This window comes from Bombina bombina, chromosome 3 (assembly GCF_027579735.1).
Source record: "Bombina bombina isolate aBomBom1 chromosome 3, aBomBom1.pri, whole genome shotgun sequence".
In the NCBI taxonomy this organism is placed as follows: domain Eukaryota; kingdom Metazoa; phylum Chordata; class Amphibia; order Anura; family Bombinatoridae; genus Bombina; species Bombina bombina.
Window position 1 is genome coordinate 412,518,772 of NC_069501.1, and position 12,116 is coordinate 412,530,887.

At 39.1% G+C, this 12,116-nt stretch overlaps 1 protein-coding gene across 1 annotated transcript in view; it reads right to left on the reverse strand.

Moving 5' to 3' along the window:
• Positions 1-230: 230 nt before the first annotated feature.
• The window catches only part of PM20D1 (peptidase M20 domain containing 1), a 124,909-nt gene continuing 113,023 nt past the window's right edge, over positions 231-12,116 (reverse strand). Inside the window, exons 12-13 of the mRNA XM_053706604.1 lie at positions 7,555-7,654; positions 231-2,163 (exon numbers count right to left, since the gene is read on the reverse strand). Coding sequence (XP_053562579.1) covers positions 2,034-2,163; positions 7,555-7,654 — 230 coding nt within the window. The 3' untranslated portion in view covers positions 231-2,033. The remainder of the gene's footprint in view (positions 2,164-7,554; positions 7,655-12,116) is intronic.

Below are 12,116 nucleotides of genomic sequence, written 5' to 3' on the forward strand. Positions count from 1 at the left end.
CTGAGGAACTCTCAGTCTTCTGCATCAATATATGACCTCACATCAGGTTTGTAAAGCAGAACGTTTATAAATTAAATAAAAAAAGGTAAGAAATTAATAGGAAAAAAATAATAAAAAAATAATAAATTTAAAATAAAAACAGGAATATACTATTAGTATTGTTTAAAGCATATTTTTTTAAAATGCATGATCAAAAATTTTGTTTTTCGAGGTCCTCAAATATACAAATATTGGTTGTTTTACTTATTTATTCATTTATTTTTCCAAACAAGTTTTATTAAAAAAATCAGATAAGTTAAAATTACATTGCAAAAGAAGTTGTTTAGATTTGTCAAAACCATTATGTATGAAGCACTAATAATTTCTATCAATATAAAACCATTTTTTATGATTCCATAATAAATTAATTTTAAAAACCTAAACTTAAAGGGACATGAAACCCCAAAAATGTATTTCATGATTCAGACATAACATACAATTTTAAACAACTTTACAATTTACTTCTATTTTTTTTTATTTGCTTCCTTCTCTTGTCATCCTTTGCTGAAATGTTTATCTAGTTAAGCCCAGGAGCAGTAAGAACCTAGGTTCTAGCTGCTGATTGGTGACTGCATAGATATACCGATTGTCATTGGCTCACCCATGTGGTCAGTTAGAAACCAGTAGTGCATTGCTGCTCCTTGATGCCAAGAGAAGGAAACAATTTAGATAATAGAAGTAAATTAGAAAAGTGTTTAAAATTATATTCTCTATCTGAATCATGAAAAAAATATTTGGGTTTCATGCCCCTTTAACAAAAACATAAATTATGATTACCAGATAATTTCATTTCCTTCTGTATAAGGAGAGTCCACGGCTTCATTCCTTACTGTTGGGAAATACTGAACCTGGCCACCAGGAGGAGGCAAAGACACCCCAGCCAAAGGCTTAAATACCTCTCCCACTTCCCCCAGTCATTCTGTCGAGGGAACCAGGAACAGTAGGAGAAATATAAGGGTATAAATGGTGCCAGAAGAAAAACAAAATTTAGTGGGCTGCCCATCGGAGAATACGGTGGGGGCCATGGACTCTCCTTATACAGAAGGAAATTAAATTATCTGGTAAGCATAATTTATGTTTTCCTTCTTAATATAAGGAGAGTTCACGGCTTCATTCCTTACTGTTGGGAAACTTATACCCAAGCTCTAGAGGACACTGAACGAAAACGGGAGGGACAAAAAGAGAGAGGCGGACCCTAATCTGAAGGCACCACAGCCTGAAAAACCTTTCCCGAAGGCTGCTTCAGCAGAAGCAAAAACATAAAATTTGTAAAATTTAGAAAAAGTGTGTAAGGAGGACCAGGCAGCCGCCTTACAAATCTGATCCATAGAGGCCTCATTCTTAAAGGCCCAAGATGAAGCCACTGCTCTAGTAGAATTAGCCGTAATTCTCTGAGGATGTTTATGTCCCGCTGTCTCATAAGCTAAGCGGATAACACTCCTTAACCAAAAGGATCCAAAATCTTCTCTGCCATCCTCCTGTGACAAAAGGCAAAGAATGATCGGGGAGAGGTATTTAAGCTTTTGGCTGGGGTGTCTTTGCCTTCTCCTGGCGGCCAAGTTCAGTATTTCCCAACAGTAAGGATTGAAGCCGTGGATTCTCCTTATATTAAGAAGGAAATAAAGTTGGCAAAGTTACTTAATATTTGATAGCCCAGATCGTGATGTTATCAGTGGGCGGAGCTCGGCAGCCATTTCAAAAGTGGCCAGAAACAATATTCATTTTTTAAAATAACTTTTTTATTGTTCCTGCTGCATGATATAGAAAGGGGCAGGAGCCTATTTGCAGCTTAATCTAAGGTGAGACTTTAAGATGACTAAGGTGTAGACTGTCCCTTTAAAGCATATGTTACAGGAGGCCCCATTAGCTCATTAAAATTATATTAATTATTTGCAAGTCTTTGGTAGTGGGTCTTTTAAACACTTCTGATTATGTTTCTATTTCAATAAATAAGAGAGACAATCATATAAACCAGAACATTCTTCTTCTACAACTTAGAGCTCATGAGTTGACAGGTGAGGCCTGGGTAGCTTGTCTAAGTCAGAATTTTGAATCAGCTGATAGTAAAATTGTACAAGGCGTTCAAATCCTTCTGTAGAAATCCTCTCATTCAGGCCATGAATCCTGTGAATGGAAATGTACAAATTGTTCTTAATAAGGGTGTTAATAAGATATAGTTAAAACGGACAAGCTCAATACTTATTAATGAACAAAATGTTATTAAAGTGACATTCAAGTTTTCAATACTAAAGTATAAAGTCTTCAGCCAGGATGGAATAGGGAGAAACTTTAATGAGATTGGTCTTCTTCCCTATATTACTAGACCCTATAAGGAGAGAAGAGAAAAAGGCATGAACTGATATTTCTGATATTTCGTCATATGCTATGAATAAACAGACATCAAAATGTATAATTCTCCTTATCTCCTATGTTTGAGATGACTGATGAATTTTCCCTAGTGAGACAGAACCAAAGTGACCAGTATTAAAGGGACATTAAACACTTCATAAATGCTAGATAGATTGATGCATTCAAAGAAAAGATTAGTCTGAAAATAACATGTACATGTATATTTTTAAGTTTCATTAGTTGTTTAAATAGTGACAAAATAAGTCTAAAACTTTTAGTGTTCATAAAACAAAGGGAGCTGCCATGTTGTAACTTAGGTTACTTTCTCTACTGTGGTAAATCAGGGACAGTTATAAAAAGGTCACTAGAGTGTGCAGCCAATGGCTGTGTAGAATATAACAGTGTTCTGTACTTCCATTTCTAACAGGAACTGAAAAACTCACAATTTCAGAATGGAATTACAGGAAAAGGGGACAAAATAAACAAAGTATATTGCCGAGTTTCTTTATATATACGATTTATAATTTTATATTATCATCTCAAAGTGTTTAATGTCCCTTTAAGGTATATATGGGTGGTGAGGGAAAAAAACTCTGTGTTTAGTTCTGAGACAGTGCAGTCTGTATGACTTTTCTAATAAATACTTGTTGTAAGAAAAGATTGCATTGCATTAGTAAGTATATTATATATCAGTGGTTCCCAAAGTGGGCGGTACTGCCCCCTGGGGGGCATTGGGAGTACTGAGGGAGGCACTAATAGGAATAAGAGGTGGAAGGGGCACTAGGATTGCCATGGGGGCACTAGTAGCAAAGGAGTGGAAGAGGATGCTAGTGGGTCCCTCCAAGTATAATTATCGTACTTTGCTGTGCTTTCTCCTAGATGCACAAAGCAAAACAACTTTCTCAATTTGTATTTGAAGTTTTGCTGCTCTTTGCCAAAGATTTTTCTTCTGTGACAGTTCAGGTTTATCAGTAACTTACACTTTCTCTATGATAAATTGCAGCCACTTGTACTGTAGGCTTGCATTAATTTTTTGTTTTGCTGGCGCTGTATATTGGCATGGATTATTAACATTACCTGCACAGTTTATAATTATTGTGTAGTAGCAGGAAACACAGCAAAGGCCTGTTGTGCTTGTCTGAGTAGCTTTGTACACAGTCAACTAAGGTAAGGTTTTCTGTCATCAGAAATAATCTGGTGGTGCACTACATAACACTTTGGTAAGTAGAATACACTTCCAATAAAGTTGATTTATTGGTGCAGTAGTACAACCACTGTTCCCTCTGTGCGATTTTTATGGAGCGCACAGTTAAGTTTTAGTGCACACAGTTTCTCTACCCTACAGCCAAACTTGCAAATAGTAGCAATATTTTATTTAATAATTTTGTTTTAAGATTAGTTTAATTTAATTTTTAAATTAACTTTCATTAGCCCTGCACGCATTATCAATCTGTAAAATGCAGTGAGGTGGGAGTAGGTGGGCAGAGCTGTTAGCATCATTTCTGCTCTTGTCTTTTGACATTGTGCTGAGCTGTCTCTTTTCCTCCACCGATTCTCAGGGCCATTTTTAGGTGAACCTGGCAGTTGCTTGGGGCCAAGAGTGTAACTACCACAGAGTGGTGGTGCTGAATCTTCAGTAGTTTCAGAGAGCACCGCTTCTTTAAACAGCCCGGCTGACAAAAGGTCTTTCCCCTCCCTTCAATGCCCTCCCCAGCTATTTTACCATGTGCGGAGAAGTAGAGCAGCACAGTGCGCACTGCTAATTTTCAGACAGAAAAGATACAAATTGAGGTAAAGTAAGGGACGGGAGCAAATTCACGGAGTTTTTGTGTGTATGTATATATATATATATATATATATATATATAAAACCTATTCTGTATCCTTGGTAAATAATGTACAGAAGGATCTCAAAGAGAATAAAACCAAGTCCCCTGAAAAAGGCATAATCTAAAAATCTACCCCCTACCAGAAGATCCTGGATCGGGGTGCACCTTCATTAAGACTTGGTAGTGGAAACAGGCTTTTGGACTGTTTTGATCTGTTCCAGATAGGGTTTGTCTTCCAGAAGAAACCAGAAGAACCCTGCTTCTGTTAAAAAATGGTGGACTTCTGGTTCTTAAAATGAATGTAAATTTTCGTTGTGACGATTCCTCCTAAGCATTGCTGTACTGTTATTTAGTTAAACCGCTAAGTATTTTTCTTTAATAAAACCTACCATCTCTATTATATTTATTATATAAGCTTTCTGCCGTTTTCGCTTGGACTCCTCCCAGTCGCCACTTCCGAGTTCTGCACTGTCTGACATAGAGCGTTCCCACCCGCACTATACGTATCCGTTGAGCTGTGGACCTGCGCATGCGCTAAAAGTCTCTTTCGTTAAATTGCAACATAGTATTCAATGAATAAGTACATTCATTGAATACTATACTGTCAGAGATCGCAGCAGCAGAATCCTGCCCATCATAACTTGTGAACGCGCAACTAGACTGAGTAGGAAGAATTTTTTTTAGCGCATGCGCAGAACAAGCGCATGACGTTTCAAAATAGGGGTTGAACCCCCCAGGGGGGAACAATGATTGGGAACTGGATTTCACATGAAGTGTCAATCAAACAGCCAATATGTCGGGCGGAGGAACTGCGGAAAGACCGACAAAATTCAAAGGTATAATTTAGCGATATTAGTGCTTTTAAAAAAAAAAAAATATGAATTAAAGTTGCCCTATATAGGCTAAAAGATTAATATGGCGTTAACGAATGTCCTGAAGTTTGCATTCACTTTAAATTGATGAAAAGAATGAAAACTGTTAGAATCCCTGGATTTACCATTCAGACATCTTAGCCTGAGAGAGAAAGGCTACTTTCCCACCAGTCACAGTAGAAATAATGTCATCCAGACCAGCCCAAACAACACCATTTCTTTAAAAAGGAGAGACAGAAGTCTAGATTTAGAAACCATGTCAGCAGACCATGATTTCAACCATAAGGCCCTCCTATTTAAAGCTGCCAGTGCCTTATTCATAACATTGCTCTTACTAATATCAACTACAGCATCACAAATGAAAGCATTAGCTGTCTACAAGAGTTTCACTTGGTTTGAAAACTCTTTATTATCAGAATCTTTAGAAAGTTGCTCAGATAAGCCCTCACACTAAAGGGTAACAAAGCGTACTAAAAAACACAACACAAAAATGTCAAATAGCACACCTACTGGTGCGCACATGATGAGTGTAAAGAATAAAACCACAAAAAAAATTACGCATGCAGAAGCCAATGCACACTAATTAAAGGACCGAAACAAATATCAACATGGGCATAAGATGACGCTCGCTAACCAAGAAAGGAATGCGAACAAAGAACCTGACACGTGAAAAAACATACAGGCACTAACAAAAAGAATTGTGAAAAAAAGAAGCCGACCGCTACCATCAATACTTAACGCACCTCAAGGCCTACAATAGGGTGAAATAAGTTTTGTATATGCCCAAACCTAAAAATGCCTGACATAATGCCTCCTCCTAGTGGCCAAAGGTAATGGATCATAGACTCTCACCACCTTGCTAAAAGAAACATATAGTTGGCAATAATTCAGTATTGATCAGAACTGCCACATGTGTTTGAATGCAGGTCTTGTCATTTAATCATTAATATGAATTAATGACATTCTCATAATTAATTATTTCCTATCATTTTTAGTGATTGTTAAATTAACTTAAAAGTCGGATGATATTACATTTGAGTACAAGTTTCATGATATAAAATTGTACATTGAGAACTATTTTTTATGAAACCAAACAAAAAACTATGATGGTGTATTATTAATATGTGAACGAAGTATGCATAAGAATTTAACAAAGGCTTTCTGAACAGCACTTGAAACAGACCACTTGAAACAGGCCAGATGGGTTTTTAACAAGTCTACAGTGTAGAATATAAACTTGAAAACTCCATAAAAAGTCTTGATACACTTCACAAGGGGATTCTGATAGACCAGAATGGAGGATACAGTATGCTTATTGCAAAGACTGTGCAAATCAGTGGTGATTCTGTCCATTGTTTTTAAAGTTAAAGGAACATGAAAGTGCAAAATTAATTGGTTCAAGAGCATGCAATTTTAAGAGGATTTTCAATTGTCTTCTGTTATTAAATTTATGTTGTTCTCTTGTTAAAGGTAATACCTAGGTAGATTCAAACCGCACAGTGGAAGTGACAGCAAAAAATTATTTATTAAATATCAATAGACAAACAGAACGGCAACGTTTCGGGATACTATCCCTTATTCATGCCATGCCATACTAACAAACATTACCCACTTATATAGCTACTTGCCACTAGGTGGCGCTCACAGTCATTTTACATATTAACTCCTTCAGTACTTATACAACTGTGTGCAAAAAACATTATTTACATAATTTCAAAGGAAATTTAAATACATAAGTGAGTTCTATTCACATATAGCAGAATGAATAATCAGACTAGGAGATATAACTCACAAGAATCTAGACTGTATAAAATTCTATCAAATATTGAAACTAGGGTTACATAAAGACTGATAAGTCCCAGTCTCTATTTAAAGGGACATGAAACCCACATTTTTTCTTTCATGATTTAGAAAGAGCATACAATTATAAACAACTTTCTAATTTACTTTTATTATCTATTTTGCTTCATTCTCTTGATATTCTTTGCTGAAAAGCATATCTAGCTGCTGATTGGTAGCTGCACATAGATGCCTCCTGTGATTGGTTCACCGTGTGCATCGCTATTTCTTCATTAAAGTATATCTAAAGAATGAAGCAAATTAGGTAATAGAAGTAAATTGGAATGTTGTTTAAAATGATATTCTCTACCTTAATCATGAAAGAAAATGTTTGGGTATAGTGTCCCTTTAACCCCCTAGGTAGACTCAGGATCAGAAATTCACTACTGGGCGCTAGCTGCCGATTGGTGACTACTCATATGCCTTTTGTCATTGGATCACCTGGTGTGTCTCAGTAGTGCATGGCTGCTCTGAAGAGGGATTTAACAAAGTGTTTAACCCCATCTGCAGACCTAAATACAACAAAATTATGTTTTGGGTATATGGAGACAGATTTACAGCAAAAAAAAAAAAAATGAAGAGAAAACATATACAGTAGTTAAGTTTGAAGGTTCTGAAGCTTCTCACCTGTTCACATCCTCCTGTTTCATTACCACTGGGCTGAATCGATAGATGCTCTCTGTCAGGTTTACAAAATGGCGGCTATCTGTATTTCCAACGCACACACCTAAAAATACATAATATATGAACACTATAAATATATGTACATAGATAATGAAGGATGTTGAAAACCACAAGAATCATCAATGTTAAGTTTAGTGGGATTTCTACTTGACTACAGTCAGTAATATAGAGAATGACATGATCACTTATTAAAAAAAGAAATAAATTTTTTTTGAATGAGGAGATTCATGTTACCTTATGAGCCATGTGATCAATGGAAAATAAATTGCATATCCCACTAGACATTAGGCATTTCCAATATTACAAGTCGTTTAGTCTTTTTAAAGTGATGGTAAATTCTAGCGTATTTGAAATGCTAGGATTTACAAGTGCAACAAATAAAGGGGACTTTCAGTCATGAAGTATAAAATACTTTGAGAAACAGGATCTGATGAATGCTTCTATGGAAATATCAATATTTATTGCCTTTATTTTAAAAGTATGGTAAATCCTAGCGTTTTTTAAATAAAAAACAAAATACTTCATGCTGAAAGTTCCTTTATTTGCCTGTAACGTATGGCCGCCCTCAGGAGAACACTTTTTTTTTTAAATTGGCGTTTTCACCTCTTAGCCAATAGCTATGAAGTCCAGCTGGTATTATGCCAGATAGCTAGCACGCTATTGGCTAAGATCACCCCACTGAAAAATAGCGTTCTGCCGTGGGCGGCCTGAGGAGCTCATCGCAGCATATGCTGCAGACAAAGAAGGAACTTTCAGCATGAAGTATTTTATTTTTTATTTCAAAAACGCTAGGATATACCATCACTTTAGTGTTAAGAAAATAAAGGCAATACATATTAATATTTCTATAGAAGCCTTCATCAGATTATAAACCCTGTTTCCCAAAGTACATGGAGAGGAACCACACATTCACATGGCATACAATTTAACTTAAATATTTCATACAATGCCAAACAGGCCACCCAGGACACAAAGACACCTACAAATGACTTTCAAAACAAAGTGCATAGATATCAAACATACTGCAAAAATTGTTGAGAATCCTCTATTCAATCATTTTGACCGTCAGGAAAAACAGAATTTATATCTTACCTGATAAATTCCTTTCTCCTACGGTGTGTCCGGTCCACGGCTTCATCCTTACTTGTGGGAATATTCTCTTCCCTAACAGGAAATGGCAAAGAGGCACACAGCAAAAGCTGTCCATATAGCCCCTCCTCTGGCCCCGCCCCCCAGCCATTCGACCGACGGTTAGGAGAAAAAGGAGAAACTATAGGGTGCCGTGGTGACTGTAGTGTACAGAGATAAAAAAATTTAAGCCTGACAAAAAAGCCAGGGCGGGCCGTGGACCGGACACACCGTAGGAGAAAGGAATTTATCAGGTAAGATATAAATTCTGTTTTCTCCTACATAGGTGTGTCCGGTCGACGGCTTCATCCTTTCTTGTGGGAACCAATACCAAAGCTTTAGGACACGGATGAAGGGAGGGAACAAGTCAGGCGACCTAAACGGATGTCTTGCAAAACCTTTCTCCCAAAAACAGCTTCCGAAGAAGCAAAAGTATCGAATTTGTAAAACTTTGTAAAAGTATGCAGTGAGGACCAAGTCGCTGCCTTACAGATCTGATCAACAGAAGCCTCATTCTTGAAGGCCCATGTGGAAGCCACAGCCCTAGTAGAGTGAGCTGTAATTCGTTCAGGAGGCTGCCGTCCGGCAGTCTCATAAGCCAATCGGATGATGCTTTTCAGCCAAAAGGAAAGAGAGGTAGCAGTAGCTTTCTGCCCTCTCCTCTTACCAGAATAAACAACAAACAAGGATGAAGTTTGTCTGAAATCCTTAGTTGCCTCTAAGTAGAATTTTAGAGCACGGACCACATCTAGGTTGTGCAACAAGCGTTCCTTCTTTGAAACTGGATTCGGACACAGGGAAGGAACAACTATTTCCTGGTTAATATTCCTGTTGGAAACCACTTTTGGAAGAAAACCAGGCTTGGTACGTAAAACTACCTTATCTGTATGGAACACCAGATAGGGAGTAGAACACTGCAAAGCAGACAATTCAGAAACTCTTCTAGCAGAAGAAATAGCAACCAAAAACAGAACTTTCCAGATAGTAACTTAATATCTATGGAATGTAAGGGTTCAAACGGAACCCCTTGAAGAACTGAAAGAACTAAGTTTAGACTCCATGGAGGAGTCATAGGTCTGTAGACAGGCTTGATTCTAACTAACGCCTGTACAAACGCCTGTACATCTGGCACGGCTGACAGTCGTTTGTGTAGTAAAACAGACAGAGCAGATATCTGTCCTTTTAAAGAGCTAGCTGACAAACCTTTATCCAAACCCTCTTGGAGAAAGGAAAGTATTCTAGGAATTTTGATTTTACTCCAAGAAAACCCTTTGGAATCGCACCAACGGATATATTTTTGCCATATCTTATGGTAAATTTTCCTAGTCACTGGTTTCCTGGCTTGAACCAGAGTATCTATAACCGAATCAGAAAACCCACGCTTAGATAGAATCAAGCGTTCAATTTCCAAGCAGTCAGTTGCAGAGAGACTAGATTTGGATGTCTGAATGGACCTTGTACTAGAAGATCCTGTCTCAAAGGTAGCTTCCATGGTGGAACCGATGACATATTCACCAGGTCTGCATACCAAGTCCTGCGTGGCCATGCAGGAGCTATTAGAATCACCAAGGCCTTCTCCTGTTTGATCCTGGCTACAAGCCTGGGAAGGAGAGGGAACGGTGGAAACACATAAGCCAGATTGAACGACCAGGGCGCCACTAATGCATCCACCAGTGCCGCCTTGGGATCCCTGGATCTGGACCCGTAGCGAGGAACCTTGGATTTCTGACGAGACGCCATCAGATCCATATCCGGATTGCCCCATAGTTGAGTTAACTGGGCAACAACCTCCGGGTGAAGTTCCCACTCCCCCGGATGGAAAGTCTGACGACTCAGATAATCCGCCTCCCAGTTGTCTACTCCTGGGATGTGAATCGCAGATAGGTGGCAGGAGTGATCCTCCGCCCATTTGATGATCTTGGATACCTCTCTCATCGCTAAGGAACTCTTTGTTCCCCCGATGATTGATGTACGCTACAGTCGTCATGTTGTCCGACTGAAATCTTATGAACCTGACCTCCGCTAGTTGAGGCCAAGCTAGGAGCGCATTGAATATCGCTCTCAGTTCCAAAATGTTTATCGGGAGAAGAGACTCTTCCCGAGACCATAGACCCTGAGCTTTTAGAGAGTCCCAGACCGCGCCCCAACCCAAGAGGCTGGCGTCGGTCGTGACAATGACCCACTCCGGTCTGCGGAAACTCATTCCCTGAGACAGGTGATCCTGAGTCAACCACCAGAGGAGTGAGTCCCTGGTTATCTGGTCTACTTGAATTTGGGGAGACAAGTCTGCATAATCCCCATTCCACTGTTTGAGCATGCACAGCTGCAATAATCTTAAATGAATTTGAGCAAAAGGAACCACGTCCATTGCTGCAACCATTAGTCCTATTACTTCCATGCACTGAGCTATGGAGGGCTGAGGAATAGAATGAAGAACTCGACAAGCGTTTGGAAGCTTTAACTTTCTGACCTCTGTCAGGAAAATCTTCATTTCCACAGAATCTATTATTGTTCCCAGAAAAGGAACCCTTGTGGACGGGGACAGAGAACTTTTTTCTATGTTCACCTTCCACCCGTGAGATCTGAGAAAGGCTAAAACAATGTCTGTATGAGCCCTTGCTTTGGAAAGAGACGACGCTTGGATTAGAATGTCGTCTAGGTAAGGTGCTACAGCGATGCCCCTCGGCCTTAGGACCGCTAGAAGGGACCCTAGCACTTTTGTGAAAATTCTGGGAGTGGTGGCTAAACCGAATGGAAGAGCCACAAACTGGTAATGTTTGTCCAGAAAGGCGAACCTCAGGAACTGATGATGAGTTTTGTGGATAGGGATATGCAGATACGCATCCTTTAAGTCCACGGAAGTCAAATATTGACCCTCTTGGATTGTTGGCAGAATCGTCCGAATGGTTTCCATTTTGAAAGATGGAACTCTGAGGAATTTGTTTAATATCTTTAAATTCAGAATTGGCCTGAAAGTTCCCTCTTTTTTGGGAACTACAAACAGGTTCGAGTAAAACCCTAGACCTTGTTCCCCTGAGGGAACTGGGTTTATCACTCCCATCTTTAATAGGTCTCCTACGCAATGTAAGAATGCCTGTTTCTTTATCTGGTCTGAAGATAAGCAAGACATGTGGAACCTTCCCCTTGGAGGAAGTCCCTTGAACTCTAGAAGGTATCCCTGGGAGACTATTTCTAGTGCCCAGGGATCCGGAACATCTCTTGCCCAAGCCTGAGCAAAGAGAGATAATCTGCCCCCTACTAGATCCGGTCCCGGATCGGGGGCTACCCCTTCATGCTGTCTTGGTAGCAGCAGTAGGCTTCTTGGCCTGTTTACCCTTGTTCCAGCCTTGCACAGGCTTCCATGCAGGTTTGGGCTG